At 50.3% G+C, this 25264-nt stretch overlaps 1 protein-coding gene across 1 annotated transcript in view; it reads left to right on the top strand.

Annotated features, from left to right (window-relative positions):
- Positions 1-3657: 3657 nt before the first annotated feature.
- The window catches only part of TGM2 (transglutaminase 2), a 39001-nt gene continuing 17394 nt past the window's right edge, over positions 3658-25264 (top strand). The window contains exons 1-6 of the mRNA XM_064276075.1: positions 3658-3767; positions 7940-8119; positions 16104-16346; positions 21380-21498; positions 23035-23163; positions 24279-24456. Coding sequence (XP_064132145.1) covers positions 3758-3767; positions 7940-8119; positions 16104-16346; positions 21380-21498; positions 23035-23163; positions 24279-24456 — 859 coding nt within the window. The 5' untranslated portion in view covers positions 3658-3757. The remainder of the gene's footprint in view (positions 3768-7939; positions 8120-16103; positions 16347-21379; positions 21499-23034; positions 23164-24278; positions 24457-25264) is intronic.

The raw sequence follows: 25264 nt of genomic DNA, 5'->3' as shown, positions 1-25264 counted from the left end.
CGGGTTTTTCAAAAGGTTCTAAAAATTCACCTTTGTCTCCATCTTGGGGCCTGGAAATCCTTCTGGAAGTCAAGCACTGAATCTCTCAAATGGTGGAATTCCAAGCATCAGTGACCCTAAGTGCAAGATTTATTGGGGAGGCAGGGAGTCCTTCTGAGCCCCCCCCAAATATTCTACATCACCTTCAACCTGTTTCACCTACACATACGAACCTCCATTTCTGGAGGGAGAAGCCCTGACCCTTGATATCGTCATAAAAAAGTATTAGGCAACATTTACTAAGCACTTCCTTAATGTCAGACACTATTCAGACATTCAGATTCTCAGGAAAAAACAAAACAAAACAAAAACCCTTTGCCCTCAAGTCAGTTCTGACTCATAGTGACCCTATAGACAGAGTAGAATGGCCGCATAGAGTTTCCAAGGAACTGCTGAACTTTTGGTTAGCAGCCACAGCACTTAACCACTATGCCACCAGGATTTACCAGATTCTCAGAGGTGGGAACTATTATTAAACCCATTTTATAGAGAAGGAAACTCAGATTCAGAGAGGCCAAGTAACTTGCCCAGGGCCACACAGCCAACAGTGATCTCAGAGCCCACTCTAACCACTGAACAGTACTTCCTCTGCATGGGATGACACTGGACCCAGAGCTGGAAAGATCCCTACCTGCACTGCCTGAGGACCTTGAGCCCATGACCACTTTCTGGGCCTCAGTTTTCCCCTCAGTAAAATGGGGTTTTGAATCTTACTTGACCAGTGAGGCAAGATAAGGCAGGACAGATGGCGAAGCCAAGACCCAGAGTAGGGCAAGGGCCCCTTGGTCACTGGGTGTGAAATCAGGTTTCTGGGACAAACCTCGTCTCTGGCCTCTCTGCCTGCCAGTTTCTCAGAAGCCAGGTCTGGCCCTGACAGGCCTGTCCTGGGTTGCTCAAGGCACTGCATTACTCAAGTGGTCACAGTTCCATGGTACCGCGGAAAGGAAGAAAGTGGAGGCAGCTGGCGGGGTCCGGAAAGCCTGGGGCTCCGTGCCAAGCCCCATTCCGGGGAACTAGGAATACCTGCTGGGTGTTCTTTTCACAGTCCTTATTCATTGAGTGCTGGCTGTATGCTGGCTGCTGTCCTAAGTACTCTCCAGGCACTAGCTCACGCAATCTTCACTACACCCTGTGCAGGGGCTACTATTACCGTTCTCGTTTTACACATGAAGAACTGAGGCACAGAGAGGTGAAGTGACTTGCCCAAGCCTATGTGGCAAGAAAGCCAGGGTTCGAACGCAGGGCTGTCTGCATACCCACTAAGTGAAATGAATCAAGCCCAGGTCTGGGGGAGGACAGAATAAAAGAGTAACTATGGGGAGGCTACTAATAAGCATATTGATGATCTTTTGAACGAACTATTTCTTGGGGCTGGCAGTGAGCCAGCTACTATGCCAGGCGCCATGGTGATGAAGCGTATAAAGGCTCCAGTGGATTCCTGTCCTCCAGGGAGTCCCAGGCTGGGGATTATAAAGGGAAATGAATACTAGGCGGAGAAGAACCTGTTTGTTTCAAACGGAAAATGATGGCCAACGACAAAATCCATCCTTTAACTTGGGGCAGGACTGACACTTGTGGGAACATTACAGTTTGTAGTCTTCCTTCCACAAAGCTCAACTGTCCTCTGTGAGAACATACCTACTGTTTCTCTTTGAGGTCCCTGTCCCTCAGGGCTGGATTCTGGGACACTGGGCACGTCAGCTCAGAGGCTCAGGGACCCCAGTCAGTGAGCACTCACCATGTACCAGATGTTCAACCTCAGTCATCTCAGCTGAGTCTTACTCCAGGCCTGTGAGAGAGGGAATCTCACTCCCATTTTGCAGAGAGAGAAATTGAGGCCTGGAGAGCCAAAATACCTGTCCCTAGCCACACAGCTGGTCAGCGGCAGAGCAGAAACTCGAACCCTAGCCTCTTGTTCATCCACGCTACTCCTTCCTCTGAGCTGCAGGGAACAGTTTCTACAACACCAAAAAAAAAAAAAAAACCCCCACTGCCGTCGAGTCAATTCCAACTCAGAGCGACCCTATAGGTCAGAGTCCAACTGCCCCATAAAGTTTCCAAGGAGCGCCTGTCGGATTCGAACTGCCGACCTCTTGGTCAGCAGCCGTAGTACTTAACCACTACACCACCAGGGTTTCCTGTTTCTGCAATAAGCATCTGTAAAATGGGGCAAAAACAGTGCCTTCCCCAATGGAGCTATTTTCCAGTCAGCAGGTACCCAAGACTTGTGTTCATGAGTTCATTCACTAAGGCCCATTTGACCTAGGGACAAATAACCTCTAAGCAACATGAGTTTACTCTTTGTGTTGTGTGTCACACAGAATGAAAACTGGGGCAGCTTTATAGCTCAAATCATCAATAGATGTACAACTTTGTTCCAGAAATAGGACTACAGGGGGCCCACAGTTCTCTGTCTCTGCAGGGACCTTTCCTGCTCAGGCCCTCACTATGGGTAAAGGCAGCATAGGAGACTGGGGGGCCAAAGGGTCAAGGGTGAGAGATAGGGTAACAGGTTCGAAAGGTTGGAGGCTGAGTCCCTAGAGGTTTGAATTTGCTTCCTCCTGGCAAACAGGGATCCCTCAAGGAAGGTCAGTAGATGGATGGGTGGGTGAACAAATGATGGGATGGCTGCATTATCCAGATTTTGGCTCAGGGAAGAGGCGCGGGTGCGTCCATCTGTCTTTGCGAGCATGTCTGCATGTCCATACATGAGTGGACATGCGCGGGTACATCCATCTCTGGAGATTTGCATCTTGGTGCGTCTTTGGGCGCATGGAGACGAACATGCCCCTCCTTTTCCATTTGAAATGAAATGTTTGTCTCCACCACGTCTGATGGAGTGTGGGTGTCTGTGAGGTCTCCCTGTATGTGTATGTGAGTCCCAGTGCATCTGCACACCTGTCCAAATAAACACCTGTCCCTGTGTGTCTCTGTGAATCTAATTTGATTTTGTGCCCATGTCACTGTGTCCGTGTTCAAGTTTGTCTGCTGTATCTGTGTCCAAGTGTGTCTCCATATGTCTCTAATAGTGTCTGTGTCTGCTTCACGTGTATCTGTGCCAGAGTGTGTGTGTGCGTGTGTGTGTGTGTTCCCAGATTTGACTGTGGGTCCATGTCTGTGCACCCAGGTAGGCCTGTGTGTCCTGGTATAATTGTGTGTCCATGTCTGTGTTTCTGTCTGAGGGTGTGCTGTGTGCCTGAGTGTGTGTGTGCGCTTGTGTGGGTTCCCAGATCTGACTGTGGGCCCATGTCTGTGCACCCAGGTGGGCCTGTGTGTCCTGGTCTAATTGTGTGTCCATGTCTGTTTCTGTCTGAAGGTGTTCTGTGTGGGTTTCTGTGTGCAGGTGCCTCCATGTCTGTGTGTCCAGGTATGTCTTTGTGTCCTGGTCTAATTATGTGGCCCTGTCCTGCCGTCCCAGCCCTGCGCCCCTGCGCTCCCGCAGGGGGCGCCCTTACGCGGCTGCCGCTGCCTCCCTCCCTGGGACTCCTGCCCCCTGGGTGAGCCCCAGCCGGCGGCGAGAGTGGGTCGCAGATCGGGCAATGGGTGGCCTCGCCAGGCCCCCGCCCGTCCGCGCGACCCCGCCCCCTCTCCCGCCCCACCCCGCCCCAAAGCGGGCTATAAGTTAACGGGGCGCTCGGCCTCGGCAGTGCCAACCGCTAGCGGTTTATTCTTCAAGGACCTCGCTGTCAGCCTGGGAAACCACTGCCACCGCCTGACCATGACCGAAGGTGAGTATCTGGATCAGCACCGCCACCGCTCCGGGGCCACAGTCCTGGCCGCGCCTCTTTGATCTCAGGAGTCCCACCGCTGCAGTGGGGGTGGGATTTGGCTGGGCTCGATCCATAAGCCCTCGATTTGGAAAGCCACAGGCGGGCTGGGCCGGGAGAAGGGTGCCTGGGTTCCAGTCCCAGCAGTGTTTGAGGTCTCAGTTTCCCATGCCCAGGATATAATCATTAACCCCTGCCTCCCTGGATCAGGTGAGGCAATGGAATGTGAAGGTGTGTTGTAAACTGTAAAGCACAAACCATTGTCACTTGTCCCCAGTCAGTTAATGGGGACTGAGTCCCTGCTGTGTGCTAGGTGTTGCGAAGCTATGGAGGGAGTGCTGGCCTGGCCTCAGAACACTTATCTTTGATTAGTCCTTGCCAGCCTGGAAGGGGTGAGCACGCTATCCCTGGTGGCATGTAAGCCAAGCCTGACTGATATCTAGGCCCAGGGGTCAGAGAGGAAGTTCCAACATCCTACGGGGGATTGGTTTGAGACTAAGCCTGTTTTCTTAGGTCCTTTCCTGCCTTGAAGTTCTGTAACCCTAGTCCTTGATCAATTGCTGAGTCTCAGTTTACTCTCCTGTAAAACAGGAACAATAACATCAGCCTGGGCACGTCAGTAAGGGATAGGAGGAGTGGAAAAGGGGCTCAAATACTGTCCTTCCAGCCCCCAGCCACGCACAGAGTGGCGGCACTGTCCTAGGTCCCAAGGGAGGGAGTTTTACAGTGGATGATGCCCCTGCACTAACACTGCTGGCCCCGGGGTCCCAGCTGGCTCTTGGGTCGAGTCCACTACAACTCCCAGGAAGGGCTGAGGGAATTTGGAAAGGCAGGTGGGGAGGACCAGGCAGGGATGAGAGGGGGTTGTGGCCCAGCTCTGCCTGACTTGTGTGGTCTCATGCCACCCGTCCCTCTCTGGGACCCTGCTCCCCAGAGTGCTGGGAGGGGTTGAAAGCCAGCTCAGGTTGGGGCTCAGCAGGGCTGTGAACCCTGGGGATGCCAGTTATGACAAGTTCCCTGCCCTGTTGCTGAAGTGGTCACTCCTGACAGGGGTCCCACTGGCCCAGAAGACTTTACTCAGGTCCCTTCCCAGTGCAGAACTCCTATGATTGTAGATCCCAGTGTTCCTGTGCCTTTAGAGCCACTCATGATTTCCCAAAAACCTTGTTCAGACACTAGCCAGAGAGAGCTTCCTGTTTGCCCCAGACCAGGGTTTGGTCACCTCTGACCATATCTCCAGGTCCCCTGGGGGAAAACAGTGACCTCTTCCCTGCTCAAGTTTCAATGAGGTTGAAGTTCCCAAAAGCATTTCCTCACCCCAGCAAGCCAGCGGGAAGTTCTTCCTTGGGGCCAGCTGAGGTCTCTCCTGCTGTGAGTCGGGGGGCCGACTTCCCCTATGCTTTGGGTGTGCAGAACTGTCCCCTCCCAGGCTGGAGAACAGCACAGGACATGGGAGGAGGGAGGAGAACGAAGAGGGAGGGAGGTAGAGAACAAATCCTGAGAGGAGAGGGTTATCAGTGCAGATTCCAGAATTCCACAGCCCGGGATTTAAATCCCACAGCAACCACTTGCTATAGAGCCTGGGGCCACAGTTTTTCTCTCTGTAAAAATGGGGGTTGTGAAATCAAAACTGAAACCTATTGCCATTCATTTGATTCTGACTCATAGCAACCCTATAGAACAGAGTAGAACTGCCCCGTAGGGTTTCCAAGGAGCAGCCGGTAGATTCAAACTGCCGACCTTTTGGTTAGAAACTGTGCTCTTAACCATTGTGCCACCAGGGCTCCGGGGATAGTGATAGTATTTGTATAAGTAGAGTTGTTGTGAGGTGTGATTTGAGACAATTCACGTAAAAGCCCTTGCCATGTCACCTAGCACATTATTTGCTGGGGTCACTTTTGGGATCTTCCATGGCAGGATACCTTGGCCCTAGTCCCACTGGAAGCACCAACTTGCTGGGTAACTTTGGGCAAATTCCTCCTCTGTGCCCCAGTTGGACCGCATGCTCTCCAATAGCCCCACAACTCTGAGAGTCTGCCTTGCTTACTCCCCTCATCCTAAGGTCTTCCCAGTATTGACCTTGGCTTTCCCAAGGTTCATGAGATTTGTGTTGCCTTCAGGCCCCCACCAAGCTGTCAGCCTTGCCCCTGCCCTGGTTCTCAGCTACCTCTGAAACTATGAACAGGCTTTTCTCCTATCAACCTCCTGTGCGGGGGAGGGTGTCCTAAACATCCTCTCCTAGACCTCACAGTAGCCTTTGGAGGCTTTGGAGAAGGAGGCACAGAGAGGGAGACGCACTTGTCCAGGGCCACACAGTGACACAGCAGAACTCAAATCCAGGTGTGGAAGATTCCAAAATCCTTATGTTTTTTTTTAATCCTTTTATTATGGAGAATATTGGACGTACATAGAAGTAGAGAAACTAGTACAAGAAACCCCTGTGTTCTCCTCACCCAGCGCCTGACACCCAACCCATGGCCACTGCTGCTCCGTGCACACCTCATCCCTCCCCCTGTATTATTTTGAAGAAAATTCCAGACATCCTATCATTTCATCTGTAAATATTTCATTAATTGTCTCTTAAGGATAATTAAAAAAAAACAAAACCTTGCTGTAGAGTTGATTCCCACTCATAGCGACCCTATAGGACAGGGTAGAACTGCTCCATAGGGTTTCCAAGGAGCAGCTGGTGGATTCGAACTGCCGACCTTTTGATTAGCAGCCAAACACTTAACCACTCACTGCACCACCAGCGCCCCGCTCTGAAGGATAAGGACCCTAACTTCCTCAATATCGCCATTATTCCGCCACTGTTCACATTCCCAGTTACCTCGTGTTGTCATCGTTGTCCTTGGCTGCCGTGGAGTCGGCCCCTGCCTCCTAGTGATCCCACGCGCATGGGATCACACCATTATAATCCAGGGCTTTTCATTGGCTGATTTTTGGAAGTAGATTACCACGCTCATCTTCCAGCTGTCTCATACGTGTCATAAATATTTTCAGTAGGTTTTTTAAAAATCAAGATCCAAAACAGTCCACACGTCTCAGTGGGTTGAAATATTTTTTTTTTTAATCTATAGGTTCTCCCGTCAACTTTTTTTTTTCTCCTTGCAATTTATTTGTTGAAGAAACCAGATACTTTGCCTCGGGTTTCCCAGTGTGTGAATGTTGCTTATCCTGTCCTGGTGGAATGTTTAACATATTCCTGTTTGTGAGGTTGTTTCCTGTAAATTGAAAGTTCAGTCCAGAGGCCAAGGCTGTGTAAATAACCTGTACCAAATATTGCCCCTGTTTTACCCAAGAAACAAATACAAAACCAAACCAGCTGCCATTGAGTCGATTCCGACTCATAGTGAGCTTATGGAACAGAGTAGACTGCCCCACAGAATTTCCAAGGAGCAGCTGGTGGATTTGAACTGTTGACCTTTTGGTTAGCAGCTGAACTCTTAACCACTGTGCCAACAGGGCTCCTTTTACCCTCCAAAAAGGGCATAATAATTCCTGTTTATTGAGCATTTATTATATGACAGGAAAACCTGGTGGCATAGTGCCTAAGTGCCACAGCTGCTAATCAAAGGGTCGGCAGCTCAAATCTGCCAGGCACTCCTTGAAAACTCTATGGGACAGTTCTACTCTGTCCTTATAGGGTCTCTGTGAGTTGGAATTGACCCGATGGCAACAGGTTTGGTTTTGATTTTTATCTGCCAGGCATGTATTAGTCTGTTGAATGCTCACAACAGCCCTGTGAGGTAGGTCTTAGTGTTCCCCACCTGTGGACAGATGAGCAGACAAGGAAACTGAGGCCCAGAAGAGTTGAGTTGCCTGAGGTCAGGCAGCTGGGAGGTGGCAGCACCTTCTCCCAACACACCATAGTGAGCACAACCTTGTGACTGAAAAAATTTGGGAGATCTGGCTCCCACTATCTCCTGGGAGGGGGTGTGGGGGCTGGGGGAGCAAGGAGGAGGGAGTAGAGAACAAATCCTGAGAGGAGGGATTACCCTCCCCAACATCCATGGACTACTGAGGGCTGGGTGGGTTCGGAGGACCCTCACATCCAGGAAGTGTAGGCACATTACCAGGGGTCCTGGCTGGCTGTGTTGCCATGGCTCATGCCTCTCCCACTGTCTCGGTAGAACTGGTCCTGGAGAGATGTGACCTGGAGCTGGAGACCAACGGCCGTGACCACCACACAGCCAACCTGTGCCAGGAAAGGCTGGTGGTGCGGCGGGGCCAGCCCTTTCAGCTGACGCTGCACTTCGAGGGCCGTGGCTACGAGGCCAGCGTGGACAACCTCACCTTCAGCGTGGTGACCGGTGAGTACCCCACCCTACCGCCTCTCGACTCTGACCTGGGCTGTTCTGTGATTTCATTGTGCCCTGACAGGGAATGGAACAGGTGACTCTCCCCTGGGAGATTTCCAGCAGGCCTCACAGCGCCATTAACCCCATTTTACAGATAAGGGAACTGAGGCCCAGAAAGAAGAGTATTATCACCCCAGGTCATCCAGCCATGTAAACAAAACTGTTTCCCTGAGCACCTGGGTTCCTGAAAGCCTGTTTTCACCAGGACTAGGGGTCAGCTTTCTGCTACAGGAGCCATCAAGATCCTAACCCCTTCTTCCACATCAAAACAACTTTCTGATCTCTTATCAACTGCTATTTCCCAAAATCCACACAACCCAACCAGGCCTCTGGAATCGGGCCCAAATTAAGTCTGGGGGGCCGGGAGAAAACCTAGCTGGCTCCATCCAGCACTCTGAGTAGACGGTTTTGTGTCCCAGCAGTTCTTTCTACCAATCTCGGGGGGATGCTTCAGGTATGGGGTCTGGAGAGACAGACCTGAGTTCTAATCTGGGGTGGGCTGCCTACCTGCCACGTGACCTTGGGCAAGTCACTTAGCCTCTCTGGGCCTGAGTTTCACCATCTGAAAAGCACCCAGGTCAGAGGATTGTTGAGTGAGATGGGCCTGGCGTGGGGGTAGTACCCTGTAGACACTAGCAGCTGCTGCTGGCGTTGCTCCAGGGGTTACAGGGACAAGTAAAGGATGTCGCGGCCCCAGCCACCCCATCCTCAGATGCTAGTGCCCAAGTCTTCTTTGTTGGGCATTCTGGGAAAGTAACCTCGAATGCTGAATCGGTTCACTTGGCTTTTGATGGGAGCCACTCCCTCGCGGTCAGTAAGGGGCTGCCTGGCTGGGACTCTGACCCAAGGGTGGGAAAGGTTGGCCCTGAGGTATCCAAAGGTGGAGAGAGCAGCAAGCAGGAGCTGCGCCCACCTGGCGGAGCCTGTGTTTACCTAGGAGGCCGTTTGATAAGGCTTATCATGGCGCCTGCAGGCTGAGGACGGATATCCCCTCCATCCCTTTCCTCCTCCCCTTCCCGTCCCGGTGGGAATACACTCAGTACCCAGGGACACCCCCCCCCCCGCCCCACCCAACACACACAGAGCACTTTTGGGGCCCTTTCTAACAGAGCAGAGGAGCCCTGGCAAGTCTGCATTTTCAAGCCTCAGTTTGCCCCTCTGTAAAATGGAAGGTTGGAGTAAATGATTAGGAGCTGGATGTAGCTCCCCGGGAAGAATCAGGCTTGAGGTGGTGAAAATGACAACAGCCAGCATCTATGGAGTGCCTGAACCCTCTCAGCTTGGAAGCATAACGAGTCCTATTTTGCAGATGGGAAAACTGAGGCTGAGAAAAGTCCAGTCACTTGCCCGGGTCACATAGTGAGTTAGGGACAAAGCAGGTTACAAACCCCCCAGTCGAGGGGTTTTAATTGCCATGACCCCACAGCAGGCAGATTTACCTATTCACCCTAAGTGCCTTACAGGCCTCAGTTTGTTCCTCTGTGAAATGGAATGGTAGATGAACTACCATTAGGCAGCCTGTGATTCCCCACCGTTTTCCTTCTTTCACTCTCAAGATGTCCCCCCTGTCTGCCCCCTTTTTCTTTGTCCTCCTCCATTTGTCAGGGAAGCCTGACATTAGGTTATTAGGGCTCCAAGTTCAGGGTTGGGGGTACCAACTGACCTTCCCACCCCAGCAGCTAATCTCTGTTCTCCAGTCTCCACTGACTTATCTCAAACCATAGCCAACCTGACCTTGTCACAGCCCCTGCAGGTGGCCATGGGGGCCCCTTTATCTCTGGGTGGGTGCCCTTGGCTTCCTGATTCCAGCAACTAAGACCCTTCTGGGGGTTGGGAAAGCCAGAGGGACAATACTAGGAAGCCAGGCTCCCACCTCAAGGTCTGACCTCAAATCTGGGCAAGCCTGGGCCTCACGTGGGGCTGTGGCTCAGCACTCAGCGTGCGCCCATGAGGAAACATTCTAGCTTGTCACCAGCCTGGGGAAACTGAGGCCCAGAGAGGGGAGACAGTAGGCCAAGGTCACTCAGCAAATGGAATGTGTGACCTGACCCCACACGCTCAGCTGCTGTGTACTTTCTCCCAGAAAGGTCGAGACCTAACAGGCTGTATTTCAGAACACAAACACAGATATGGTCCCTGTTGCCAGAATAAAGTTCTGCTTCCCTCCAGGGGGCCAGGGTTTGGGGTGTGTGTGGAGACGGAGTAAGGTCAACCTGAGGAGTGAAAAGAACCCTTATGAGGCTAATAGAAGGCTTTATTCTGGAAGGTTCTGCTCACCTACCCCATCCTTGTCCCCCGCCAAAATGGTCTGAAATTGTGGCCAGGCCCCTCCAGGTCCCCAGAGTCATTTCAGCCCAGAATGATCCCCGAGGCACCCCTGGCCCCACAAAGAGTGCAGCATGGAAATGCAGCCAAGGAATTTGCAAAGCCAGCTTTTGTGAGCGGCGGTGGGCCCTGTGTGTGGACAGCTTGTCTTCGTCCCGCCCTCCCGGGCCCCTTGGAAGAAAGGGGTGTGTATGTGTGTGTGTGTGTGCACACAACACTGCCACATGGCACAGAAAAACGAAAATGTGTTTCCTGATCTGTCTCCTAAGGGTGTTATGTCAACAGTGACAGTGGCTGTGGGACCTGGCCCAGGCCCGTTACCACGATGATGTGAAATTTGATTATCCAAACAGAGACATTTCTCGGAATGAAAGGGGTGCCATTACTAATTATGCCAAGGCCACAGGCATACGCTGGGACTGTCCTCAACAAACTGGCACCCCAACTTTACTTCTTTCAGCCTCAGTTTCTGTGAAGTGAAGCAGGCAAACTAGGCAATCTCTACATTCCACTCCAATCCTCATAATCCATTATTGGGCCTGAGAATTCTGATAATCGATGGTCCCTGTTGATGACATTGAAGGTGGTTCACATTTACTGCGTAATTACCACGAGGTAGTCACTCTTCTGGAGTTCCTGAGTGATGCAAATTGTAAAGCGCTCAACTACTAACCAAAAGGTTGGCAGTTTTACTTCACCCAGTGGTGTCTCAAAAAAAAAATCCCGGTAATCTGCTTCCAAAAGGTCACAGCCTTGAAAACTCTATAGAGTGCAGTTCTACTCTGCAGCACATGGGGTCGCCATGAGTCAGAATCGACTTGATGGCAACTGGTAGTCACTGTTCTAAATGCTTTCTACGGACTCTTTCATGAATCCTCAAAATAGCGCTAGGAGGTGGTGGTGATAATAAACAATAAAAAAAAAAAGTAGCTATTATTTACTGAGCACTTACTATTTGCCAGGTGCTGGATGCACAGCTGTGCTTTATTATAATTGTTCCCTCACCATCTCCCTAGTTGCTAGTGGACGTGATAGATACTAATGGACATGAAGTAAAGTATGTGCCTGAGGGGGAGAGGATTGCCCTCTGATAAACCCAGAACTCTGTTAAGCTATCTTAGTTGGGTAAAGAAGGAAGGGCTGTTGTCTGGTGCCAGTAAATCTAGCCCACTCTGAATGGGGGCAGTAAATATGTCCATTGCCTGCAGGGGTCTTCCTACTTTTGTTACCTCCCTTTCATTATGCCTTCCCCTGCCTGTCCTCTACACGTGCTGTTTGGCACATAGACGTGGCTGTCTGATTAGTATATAATCCAGGAGAGAGGAATTTAGGCATTCTCCTCCCAAGACATGAACTGAGACATGTTAGAGGCGATCTAACATCGCCCTGTGGACAGGAACCTAACTTGAGGGACCCTAGGCTGATGATGATGTGTACTGTTCTACTCATCCCTGTCCTGTTTATTCTGTAAATAACAAATATCTATTGATCACACCATTAGAACAGTGTCTGGTCTGTGCTCTCCTCCAAATGATGCTTATTAAAACCAAAAACCAAACCCATTGCCATCAAGTTGATTCCAACTCATAGCGACCCTATGGGGCAGAGTAGAACTGCCCAATAGGGTTCTCAAGCAGTAGCAAGTGTATTTGAACTGCCAACCTTTTGGTTTGCAGCCATAGCTCTTAACCGCTGCACCACCAGGGCTCCAGTTGCTCTTCATTAAGAATTTGCGAATACTACTGTAAAAACTCATGAAAAAGGTTTACACACAAAAAGAAACAATCTTTGATGGTTATGAGAGAGGGGAGTAGTGGGGATGGAAAAACACTAAATAGACAATAGATAAGTGGTTAACTTGGGTGAAGGGTAAGACACTACACAATACTGGGGAAGCCAGCACAACTTGTGCAAGGCAAGGTGATGGAAACTCCATACACACATCCAAACTCCCTGAGGGACAGAATTGCTGGGCTGAGGGCTGTGGGGACCATAGTCTCTGGGAACATCTAGCTCAATTGGCATAACATAGTTCATAAAGAAAATGTTCTACATTCTACTTCGGTGAGTAGTGTCTGGGGTCTTAAAAGGTTGTGAGCGGCCATCTAAGATACTCCACTGGTCTCACCCTGTCGGGAGCAAGGGAGAATGAAGAAAACCAAAGAAACAAGGAAAAGATTAGTCCAAAGGACTAATGGACCACAACTACCACAGCCTCCACCAGACTGAGTCCAGCACAACTAGATGGTCTACCACCACTGACTGCTCTGACAGGGATCATAGTAGAGGGTCCTGGACAGAGCTGGAGAAAATCGTAGAACAAAATTCTAACTCACAAAAAAAGACCAGACTTACTGGCCTGACAGACTGGAGAAACCCTGAGAGTATGGCCCCCGGACACCCTTTTAGCTCAGTAATGAAGTCACTCCTGAAGTTCACCCTTCAGCCAAAGATGAGACAGGCCCAGAAAACAACACGAGACAAAAGGGGCACACCAGCCCAGGGGCAAGGACTGGAAGGCAGGAGGGGACAGGAAAGCCAGTGATAAGGAACCCAAGGTCGAGAAGGGAGAGTGTTGACCAATGTTACAAAACAATGTGTATACTAATTGTTTAATGAGAAGCTAGTTTGTTCTGTAAACCTTCATCTAAAGTACAATAATAAAAAATAATTTGTGAATACAGTGACATTGCGACAGGCACCTTTAGACACATTTTACGTCCCTCATCGTCTTTAATCCTCCTGACAAACTTATGGGGAGGTACTACGATTGACTCCTTTTTACAGATGAGGAAGCTGAGGCACAAAAAGCTAAATTACTAGTCCGGTTCACACAGCTAGTACGTGACCTGAAATCAGACCTTCCCAGTGTGCAGGCTAAGCCTGTGTCTTCTTTTTTTTTTTTTTTTTTAATTGTGCTTTAGATGAAAGTTTACAGCTCAAGCGAGTTTCTCATACAAAAATTTATACAAACATTGTTATATGACCCTAGTTGCTATTCCTGTAACATGACAGTACACGCCTCCTTTCCACCCCGCGTTTCACCTGTCCATTCAACCAGCTCCTATCCCTTTCTGCCTTCTCATCTTACCTCCAGACAGAAGCTGCTCATTTAGTCTCCTGTATCTACTTGAACTAAGGAAGCACACTCTTCACCAGTATCATTTTATGTCTTATAGTCCAGTCTATTCTTTGTCTGAAGAGTTGGCTTTGGGAATGGTTTTAGTTCTGGGTCAACAGAGAGTCGGGGGGCCATGTCTTCCGGGGTTCCTCCAATCTCAGTCAGACCATTAAGTCTGGCCTTTTTGCTGTAATTTGAGTTCTGTGCCCCACTTTTCTCCTGCTCCATCAGGGACTCTGTTTTGTTCCCTGTTAGGGCAGTCATTGGTGGTAGTCAGGCACCATCTAGGTCTTCTGGTCTCAGGCTGATGGAATCTTTGGTTTATGTGGCCCTTCTTGTCTCTTGGAATAATATTTTCCTTGTATCTTTGGTGTTCTTCATTCTCCTTTGCTCCAGGTAGTTTGGGACCAATTGATGTGTCTTAGATGGCTGCTCGCTGGCTTTTAAGACCCCAGATGCGACTCACCAAAGTGGGATGTAGAACATTTTCTTAATAAACTTTGTTATGCCAATTGAGGTAGATGTCCCCCCAAAACGTGGTCCCCAGACCCCTGCCCCTGCTACACTGTCCCTTGAAGTGTTTGGTTGTCTTCAGGAAAGTTCTTAGTTTTTGGTTTAGTCCAGTTGTGCTGACTTCCCCTGTATTGTGTGTTGTCCCTTCCTTCACGTAAGATAATTCTTGTTTTATCTAGTTAGTGAATTACCCCCTCCCTCTCTCCCTACCCTCGTAACCATCAAAGAATGTTTTCTTCTGTGTTTAGACCTTTTCTTGAGTTCTTGTAATAGTGGTCTCATACAGTATCTGTCTTTTTGCAGCTGACTAATTTCACTCAGCATGATACCTTCCAGATTCATCCATGTTATGAAATGTTTTGTGGATTCATCGTTGCGTTGTATTCCATTGTGTGAATATACCATAATTTATTTATCCGTTCATTGGTTGATGGGCACCTAGGTTGTTTCCATCTTTTTCTTATTGTGAACAGTGCTGCAATGAATGTGGGTGGCCTATGTCTTCTTTGATGAGAAAACAACAGACCAGAGAGACCTGGTGACTTGGCCCAGGTCATACAGTGCTCAGTGGCAGAGAGAGGATCAGACCTGGGCTGGATCTTGAGCCCCAGGGCTGCCTGGTTCCTCCCTCAAACATAGACCCTGAAAGTCAAGGAGTGCTTAAGGGCTTCCCGTGGGCTCCTGGCACCCCAGCAGGGCCTCGGAGGCCTGTGTCATGCTTGTTAGTTTATGGTTATATTTGGGCCTGGGTGTTGGGGTGGAGGTGGGGTTGGGGTGAGGTTGGAGGGGAAGGGCAGGGAGGAGGGGGACAGATGCTGGGCGAGAGCCTCTTGGTGAGCAGGCCCTGATATTGTCAGCAGTAGATAGGCAGAGCTGCAGGGAAGGAGATGGAAGAATAAAAATAAACTCTTCTGGGCAGCCGCCCAATCAGGCAGAGAAGGTTCTCTGTTTCTCCTCTCTGCCACCCATGTCTAGAAAGGGTGGACCAGCCCTCCCTGCCCTCCCCATGACTCAGACCTGCTTGCCAGGGCTGGCCCCCACCCCCCACCTGAAAAAGCAGCTGCATTTGGGGCTGGCTGCCCACCTCCCTGTGCCTTTGAGTGCCCCGTTAGGGAGTATCCTCTTTGGGAACGAGAGGCATCATGGAGGACAAGCAGGGGCGTAGAGTCTGAAGACCTGGGTTCAGAGACTAACTTTGCTGCAAACCCCTGGGATGTCCTTGGGAGACTCCCTTCTCTCTGAGCCTCAGTTTTCTTGTCTGTACAAGGGGCTTCAGAGAAGCAGGAAGTGCCAAGGATTCATAAAGTGGAGAAGACTTAGGGTGCTGAGGGATGGCTAGGACCAGCTGCCCAGAGCTGCCTTTGGAAATAGAGGCCAACAGCTGAAAGGGACATTGGGGAGGCAAACACCCAGAGGCTATTGAGCCAACACCATTTGCTAGCCAACAGCAAGGGAGCCCTCAGACAAGGCCCTGGTCTGGGCATCAGAGGACCAGGGTCCCATCCTAGTCAATCTTGGATGCTTTCTTGCAAAAGAAAGCAGGATGGTAGCAGGTAAAGGATTTAGGCACAAGAAGACCCTTCGGGAGCACCTTTTCTAATACCTGTCCCTGATACGGACGGACAAAGTGAGTCCACTGCAGGGAGAGCCTTGTCTAAAGTCACCCCAGGGCAGAGCAGTGTGACCGAGTCTTTTTGCCCCAGACTGCACATCCCCTCACTGGCAGAGGGCCTACTTTTCATACATTCCCCCAAAATACCTTGCAAGGTTGGATTTCTGATCCTTACCTTAGGGATGAGGAAACCGAGGCTCAGAGAGATGAAACATCTTGCCAAAGTTCTCACAATGGTTAGTGGTGGGACTAGATCTGGAACCCAGGTCCGTGGGACCCCAGGTGTGTGCCCTGCCCCTGCCATCCCTGCCTCCCACCCTCCTTGCCCACTTCTTGCTCAAGGCTGCTGCTTCCTCCCTCTGCAGGCCCAGCCCCCAGCACGGAGTCCTGGACCAAGGCCCGCTTCCAGCTGTCCGACACTATGGAGGAGTGTGCCTGGGCGGCCGCGGTGGTCAACCAGCAGGACAATGTCCTCTCCCTGCAGCTCAGCGCCCCGGCTCATGCCCCCATTGGCCTGTACCGCCTCAGTCTAGAGACCTCCACCGGTTACCAGGGCTCCAGCTTCGTGCTGGGCCACTTCATCCTGCTCTTCAACACCTGGTGTCCAGGTGAGCCGCACCCCATCCACGGTGGGTGGGGAGGTGGTCATGGCCAGGCCCACCCATGGAGGCCCTAGAAGAGGGGTAAGGGAGCAGAAGAGACATCAATGTGGATTGAGTGAGGCCTGTGCTGTGCCAGCCTCACGAAAACCTCACAACCTGAGTGCTCTTGTGCCTTAGTCATCTAGTGCTGCTATAACAGAAATACCACAAGTGGATGGCTTTAACAAACAGAAATTTATTCTCTTACACTTTAGGAGACTAGAAGTCCAAGTTCAAGGCACCAGCTCTAGGGGAAGGCTTTCTTTCTCTGTTGGCTCTGAGGGAAGGCCCTTGTCCCTTGGATCCTTGATGATCTTCATGTGGCATGGCATCTGTCTTCCCCCATCTCTGCTTGCTCTCTTATTTGTTTAATCTGTTTTATGTCTCAAAAGAGATTCACTGAAGACACACCCTACACTAATCCTGGCTCATTAATATAGCAGAGACAACCCATTCCCAAATGAGATTATTACCACAGGCATAGAGGTTAGGATTTATGATACATATTTTCGGGAACATAATCAATCCATAACATCTTGTTACCCCAATTTACAGATGAAGAAACAGACTCACAGAGGCCAAATGACTCACCCAAGGGTGCACAGCTACCAAGGGATTTCACCCCAGTTTCCTCCACGTCTGGCGTCCGTGTGTTCCATAGCACTGAGGCAGGGAGGTATCTTGGGCTCAAAAGCCCCATTCTAGGAATGGGGAGCCCAGCTGATGCCTGGAGCCATGGCACTAGGTCCTGGTTCTGGTTCACAGGATCTGTTTTAAATCTCACCAGATTGATCTGGGGAGGGGAAATGAAGAAGTGAAAGGGTAGGGGTGTCAGGAAAGGTGGGCAGGAACAATCTTATTGCTGAAGTACCACCTTATACACCATCTCAATTATGCCTCTCAACAGTCCCAGTGGGGAGACGTCAGCGTCCACCTTTCCCAGACAGGAAGATGAGGCTCAAGAGGTTAAGTGGCTTTCGGAAGCTCCTTCCATAAGTCAGCAAGGCTGGAGAAAGCTAGACGGCCTGAAGGGAGAGCTGGGAAGAGCTGAGGCTGACTCCAGCAGGAGAGAGGAGACAGAGGCTGCCACGCCCCCTTCTCGGGCCTCAGTTTCCCTATTTAACTAATAAGGCAGTTGGATCTGACGGTCTGTTTCCTTCCTGCTCTTACATAGCAAGGCAGGGAGAGAGACCTTGTGGGCAGGTCCGGCCTGGGAACGCAGCGTCCATCCTCAAAGCCTGGGCCTGGTGTGGAAATTCTGACTGCTCCAGCATTAGACACCCAGCTTCTTCCTGGGCCACTGCTTTCTTTTTTCTTCTCCATTTAGGAGCATTTTATAACACATTTAAGCAGAAAGTTTTGTTTTTTTTTTTTACTTATTTTGACTTTTATTTCTAATCATAACAGTAAGATATGAGGCCATCGTATCCTCTTTGTAGAAGATTCAAGCACTGAGCGCCCCTACCTTGATGTCCCCTCCTTGGGGGACACCACTGTTAGCCATTTGACAGGAGGGCATCTCCCTAGATTCACCATGTGGTGTGTATGTCCCTGAAGAAATGGCTGTATTTTTTTTTTAATAATTTTTATTGGAAATTGCTGTATTTTATGAGTCTCTCTCTCTCTTTCTTAAACATAAAAGGGACACAGTGCAGGCAGTCCCCAGGTTATGAATGACAGACTTGCATACAACTTGTAGTTACGAACCAAACCCGTAAAGCCTATTATATTAAAAATTTAAGGTGCATACAATGGTTCACAACAACAAATGGGCGCTACTCTGCCATGAGCATCAAAACATTACTATTATTATTGTATTATTATGTTAAAGATATTTGAATGTATCTGGAAGTGTTTCTTTAATGATTTTATGCATAGAAAGTTACACTATTTACTATATACTAAAACAAATGTTTGACTAACTGATGTTAAATACGAACCATACCTTACTGTTTTGATTTAGGTATAAATTCGACTTAAAGACAGATGTAGGAACGGAACTCGTTTGTAATCCGGGGACTACATGGATACAGTATATAAACAAACAAACGAAAAAACAAACCCAGGGCCTTCCAGTTGATTTCGACTCATAGTGACCCTACAGGACAGAGTAGAACTGCCCCATAGGGTTTCCAAGGAGTGGCTGGTGGATTTGAACTGCCGACCTTTTGTTTAGCATCTGAGCTCTTAACCACTGTGCCACTAGGGCTCCAAACAGTATACATCAACCTAAAAAAAAACCTGTTGTCCTCAAGTCAATTCCAATTCATGGCCACCCTATGTGTTACAGAGCGGAACTGTGCTCCATAGGGTTTTCTTGGCTGTAATCTTTACGGAAGCAGATCACCAGGCCTCTTTTCCACGGAGCTGCTGGGTGGGTTTGAGCTGCTGGGTGGGTTCGAGCCACCAACCAACTTGTTTTTCCCTCTACAGCATGTCTTGGGGATGTTTCCACATAAATACCACATCCATCCTCCTCATTCGATATAAGAGCCCCAGGGAGGGTGCTGCAGCGAGCACTGTTGCTCACATGACCTGTGGCCATAAGGAATAGTTTCCTGGGACAGACGTGGCCTCCCTCCATGAACCCCACCACATGGGCGTTTTAAATTGTAGGCCACCTGCAGAGGGTTGTGACTAGTTGGCAGCCCTGCCCACCAAGCAAGAACGTGCCACAGTCCGTACCCTTGCCAGCACTGGGGGATTTTGGAGTTCAATGAATGGGAAGCAGGGCTCTGGGGAATATCCTCCTTCCTTCCTTTCTGCCCCCTTCCTCCCCACCAGCGGGTTGAGGTGGCAGTCAGCCAAGCAGCACAGTGATGAAAGTGACCCACAACTCGAGGGCAGGAGCCTTGAGGAGGCTGTGAAACTGGTGATGCAGAGGCAGGAAGCTGGACTGGGGGGCGGGGGGGGGCTGCGGGAGGAAATTGCTCAGATGGGTGGGAGAGGGCACAGTCTGGCTGTGAGACAGACAGATGGGACTCTCCTGCCCCTGAGCTCCAGGACAAATATGATAAGGATCAGTTATGTGCGAGGCTCCCACGTCCCCAACACCCGCACCTTCACCAGAGAGAGACCTGGGCTGTGATGATGTCACAGACCCGGCTTCCCAGCCAGAGCTGGGGACAGTTTGACACCAGATGGCTTGTACTGACGTTCTCACTGGGATGGTGAAACCATAGTTTTTCTTTCTGTTTTGTTCTTTCTCCCCCACCACCCAGCTGACTCAGCCATGCCGCTCATTTATTTTAAGGTCTGTTTTTATGGCACAGTCTCTGATGCCAGGGATCAGACAAGAGGCCCTGTTTCCCAGAACACGGGGCTCGCCACTTTCACATTTGTTTTCCTTGCTGTGATACGAGTGGGGGTGTTGAGGGGCTCGAAGGGTCTGGGCAGCTGTAATCCAGGCCCAGCCCTGCCAGGAACGAATGGGTTTCCCAGGGCTGACTTCTGTGTCAGGCACAGTAGGCACAGAGCTTAGGGCCCCTGATACTTTTAGGGACCCACAAAAATATATTAATTCCTTTTAAAATCAGAAAAAAAAATAAACTTTTAAGTCGAAGAATATGTCTTCATACATAATATTAATGTATTTGGAGTCCCTGGGTGATGCAATAGTTAATGGGCTCAGCTGCTAACCTAAAGGTTGGAGGGTCGAGTCTGCTCAGAGGTACCTCAGAAGAAAGGCCTGGTGATCTATGGAGCACAGTTCTACCCGGACAGACATGGGGTTGCCATGAGATGGAGTCGACTCATCACCAGCAACAACAACCACTTTAATACAGTCATCTTTATACAATGCAGTCGTAAAATTTACAAAAATTAAATTTTCTGTTATGGAGGAAGGGGCCCACGAAAGCAAAAATGCCCAGGCCACATCGATATACTAATGTGGCCTCGGGTTTCCCCTTTCCATCCTCAGTTTCTTCATCTGTGAAGTGGGGATAGTAAAGGCCAGCCTGACTTTGGGCTTCTGCCATCTAACTTCCTCAGTCCCCTCTTCTCCCCTCACTCTAGCCCCGGGGAACTGAGTGTCCTGCATTCTCCAGCAATGTACCTTTGCTCTCTCTGGTCCTCTGCCTAGAATGCCACCCCTCCAAGTATCCAAACCGTAGTTATTTGCCAAGGCAATGTTCAGATGCTGCCTCCGCCAGGTAGCGCTCCCTGAGCCCTACCCAAGTTGAAAAGGATCCCATCTCACCTGAGCCGCAATATCCCTTTCTTGGCCTTCCCTTCTTACACTGAGCTTTCTCCACCTTGAGTTACAACATGCCTTCCTCGTGTAGGAGCCCTGATGGTACACTGGTAAAGCACTCAGCTGCTAACTGGAAGGTCGGCAGTTCGAACTCATCAGCTGCTCCATGGAAGAAAGATGTGGCAGTCTGCTTCCGTAAAGCTGTACAGCCTTGGAAACCCTATGGAGACAGTTCTACTCTGTCCTATAGGGTTGCTATGACCCGACAGCGGGTCAATGCTTTCCTTCCAAAGCACTGTACAGACCTGTGCTCATGTTTTACTCTCAGGCCAGCACAGCGAGGTGGGTGGAGAGGAGGAAGTGCTCTGGCCAGGGTCACACAGCAAGTGAGGATCAGAGCCAGGGGTTTCCCAACTTCTAATGCAATGCTCCTGTGTCTTTTGTTTTGGCATTCATTTTCCCATTTGTAAAATAGTTCCAAGCCTCAGTCTCCCCACCTGTAAAATGGGGCTTACAAGGGCCCCTTCCTCATAGAGCTCTTGTGGGGATCAAATGAGTTAATATGTGTCAAGCACTTAGCCCAGGTCCTGGCATGTGGCAAGTGGTGGATAAATGGCAGCCATTGTTGCTACTACCTGATAACACCTTATGTCATTGACATAGGATGGTTAATTAATGATTAGCTTTGCTGATTACAAGGGATAAGGGCCTGGAGACACTGGCCTGGCCAGGAGAGCTGGCACCCTGGCTTGGGACGCTAGGTCTTGCCAGACCCAGAACTGAGGCCCCTTCCTTCCACCCACAGCGGACGATGTGTACCTGGACTTGGAGGAGGAGCGGCAGGAGTATGTCCTCACCCAGCAGGGCTTCATCTACCAGGGCTCAGCCAAGTTCATCAAGAGCACTCCCTGGAACTTTGGGCAGGTAGGGCCTCACCCTGCCCCTCCCAACTGTCTCAGTCCCTTCAGTGTGCTGACCCTGTGCCTGAGGCAGCCAGTGTGAGCAGGTCCCAGGGTTGCCCAGCCCATGCTGTCAAGGAAGCGAGGGCCTGTAATGGCTGGAGGCTCAGAGAGGGCCCAGGCTGGAGCTAAGGTCACACAGCATAGGGTTGACTTACCCACCATAGGAGTGGCAGCTCCATATTCCAGGTAGGGAAAGAATCAGGAGACCCCAACCTGAAAGATGTGGGGTCAGCAAGTATTCACCGGGAGAGGGGCAGTCAGGATCATATAACATAATAATAGACAGCACTTGGAGAGCACTCACCGTGTGCTAGGCGCGTGCTGAGAGGGGGCTTTAAACTGTGATCTAGACCAGTGGTTCTCAAACTTAGTGTACATCAGAATCACGGGGAGAGCTATTAAAACACAGATTGCCTGGCTCCACCCCTAGAGTTTCTGATTCAGTGGGTCTAGTGTGGGACCTGAGAACTTGCATTTCTAACAAGTTCCCAGGTGATGTTGCTGTTGCTATTCTAGGGACCACACTTTGAGAACCACTGATCTGGATGTATGGGTTAGCTATTGCTGAGTAACAAACAAGCCCGAAACTTAGATGCTTAAAACAACCACCATTTATTACTTTTTAGAAAGCTAGGGGTCAGCCAAGGGGCAGCTATCTGGGATGGGGAGAAGGCGCAGATGAGAGAGCCCCTGAACATGTCAGATGGTGATAAGAAATTAAATAGGGTAGTGCAATGGAAGGTGACAAGGAAGAGGTCCTGCTTTTGATAAAAGAAGACGTTTCAGTTGTAGCCCTGAGGATGAGAAGGTGGGAGCCATACACGGAGTAGTAGGAAGAGCATTCCAGCAGAGGAAACAAGTGCAAAGGCCCCGAGGCAGTGAGCCTGGGGCAGAATGAATACAGTGGTGAAGGACGAGGTCAAAGAGGGGGATGGAGCACAGGTCATGCAGGCCCTTGCAGGCCAAGGTGAGAATCTAGACTATATTCTGAGTGCAATGGAAACAGAGCAGTGATGGGACTGAATTTATCATTATGATCTATCTCAGTTCCAAGTAGAGCTATGCGTGGGTGCTCTCAGTGGCTTTGCAGAATGAATCGAGCCTTAGGGCAAGTGGGAGATTCGGCAGAGCAGAGAAGGGTAGGCAGCAGTGGCAGGGCCTGAGGTGACTCTGAGGGGAAGGGAAGCCCCAGGCACGCTGGACTCCCCACTCTGTGGGCTCTACCCCAATTTCCCAGGGCCCCCCAGCTGGACCCTGGATACAGGTGCATTCCCCCTTTTTTCACACACTCGTGGCCTGCTCAGTCACTGTCTACCCCACTCCCTCCTGGGTCAGGAGATGCTGGCATCACAGAGATGCTGCTGAGCCAATCTGGGCCCCCAGTCTGCTGTGTGAGATGAAGCAAGGAAGACCTGCAGCTGGGGGGGCTTCAAGGCAGACTTCCTGGAAAAGGTGACTTCTCACCTCCCTCATTCTCCCCCGATTTCCTCTGACACAGTTTGAAGACGGAATCCTGGACATCTGCCTGAAGCTCCTTGATCTCAACCCCAAGTTCCTGAAGAATGCCAGCCGCGACTGCTCCCGCCGCAGCAGCCCGGTCTACGTGGGCCGGGTGGTAAGCGCCATGGTGAGTGAGCGGGGAACCCACCCCAGGGTCAGGGCCCATCTATGCCCCACTAGACACCTCTTTCCCTGTGACAACAGAGGCCATGTTCTATGCTGGGCGTGGTGGGGGAACCCAGGAGATGAGCAACTCTCAGTGAGGAGAGCTTGTGTTTGGGAAGACAAGATTCACACTAATGAGGGTGATGCCATGAGATCCTCCAAAGCAATTCATTCATTCATTCAGCAAACATTTATCAAATGCTGCCTATGTCCCATTCACTGGGGATACAACCAGGTACGAGATATTTATGGTCTCTAACTTCATACAGCGTACATGCGAATGAGTAGAGGGAGGCAGACGTTAGCCAAAATAGCACATGAGTGCACAGTCATAAATTATGATGCATGTGATCAAGGAAGCCAAAGTGTGAAAGCATCTGACCACAAGACCTAACTTCACTGGGGGGCTCAGGGAGGGCCTCCCAAAGGTAGAGAGCCTTCAGCTGATACAATAACTGGGAGGAGAAGCGCATTCCAGGCAGAGAGCACAGCTTATGCAAAGGCCCTGAGGAGGGAATGACTTTGGCAGGTTTGGGAGACAGAAGGGAAGTCAGTGTGGATGGAGTAGAGTGAGCCAGGGGGAGCGGGGTGCTAGACAAGCTGCAAAAGTGGGGAGGGGGCCAGACCATGCAGGGCCCTTGGACCATGGTCAGGAGGCTGGATTTTATTCTGGAGGTAACTGGAGTTTTGTAGGTTTTAAAAGAGGGAGGGGAGGTGATGGCACAATCTCATCAGGGGCCAGGGTGGATTTTTGTGAAACTCAGATCATGCCATGTCACTCCCCAGCAGCCCAGTGCTCATGGGACAAATTCAGCCTCTAACCTTGAAACTCTTTATGATCTTGACCACTCTTAACCACCTCTCCTCTCCCTTCTCCCTCCTGCATCCTGGGCTCCAGCCCCCAGCCAACTTCAACATACTTCAACCTGTCACATCTTGGTATCTTTGCACCTGCTGTTCCCTCATCCTGGAACTCCCTTCCCTGCCTTTTGCTCTGTGCTGAACCCATGTTCACTCTAGTTCAGCTGTCACATTTACCCCAGGCTCGGTCCCCCCATGATGCCCCACTGGTTGCAGGTCAACTGCAATGATGACCAAGGTGTGCTGCTGGGACGCTGGGACAACAACTACGGGGATGGCATCAGCCCCACGTTCTGGATTGGCAGTGTGGACATCCTGCGGCGCTGGAAGAACTGTGGCTGCCAGAAAGTCAAGTATGGCCAGTGCTGGGTCTTTGCTGCTGTGGCCTGCACGGGTGAGTTGCACTCCAGGATGTGGGAAGGGCCTGGAACCTACCCTCAGCCTCTTTGGAGCCTGGCAGGGGGCACAGAGAGCACTGGAGTGGGAGTCAGGAGATCCTGGTTCTGGTCTTGCCTCTTCTACCAACACCACATTGTGACCTGGAGCTGATGGCTGCTTTTCTCTAGCTCTGTCCAACAACTACCCCTCGATGGCGAAGGACCGGGCAATGTTTCGTTCTGTCGTGCATAGGATTGCTATGAGTCAGAACCGACTCGACGGCACCTAACAATGACAACAGCATCCCTTGAGTAGCTGTTAGGATCAGGGGACATCATTCAGGAAGCAGTGTGGGTTCAGACTGAGAACATGAGCTCTGGAGCCAGGGAGACCTGAATTAAAAATCCCTGCTCTGCCATTCACTTGCTCTGTGACCTTGATCATGACTTCTCCTCTCTGAGCCATAGTTCCCTCATCTGTCAAATGGGGACAACAGCAGGACCTACCTCCTAGGGTGGTTGTGACATAAAGCTGCTCAGCACAGAACCTGGCCTAGTGTAGGTCTAAGTAAAAAAACAAACAAAAAAGTAAACATTAGCTATTAATTACTTGATAATAACAGTAATATCATCAATGTTAAGAAAGGGAATGCATTTTCTAAAATGGGTCCTCCCCCGCACCCCGGTGGTGGACATAAAGCAATTTAAAACAAAAAAGACCTTTAAAAAAAATCTTGAAAATTCAAGCCCAGAGATTTTTGAGGATTGTTTCAGGGTTAATGATGGTGCTTCTAAGAATTGAATAGCATTTTCTAGTTAAGAATA

Source organism: Loxodonta africana, chromosome 24 (assembly GCF_030014295.1).
Source record: "Loxodonta africana isolate mLoxAfr1 chromosome 24, mLoxAfr1.hap2, whole genome shotgun sequence".
NCBI lineage: Eukaryota > Metazoa > Chordata > Mammalia > Proboscidea > Elephantidae > Loxodonta > Loxodonta africana.
Note: the sequence above shows the minus strand (reverse complement) of the source record. Positions and strands in the feature narration are given on the sequence as shown.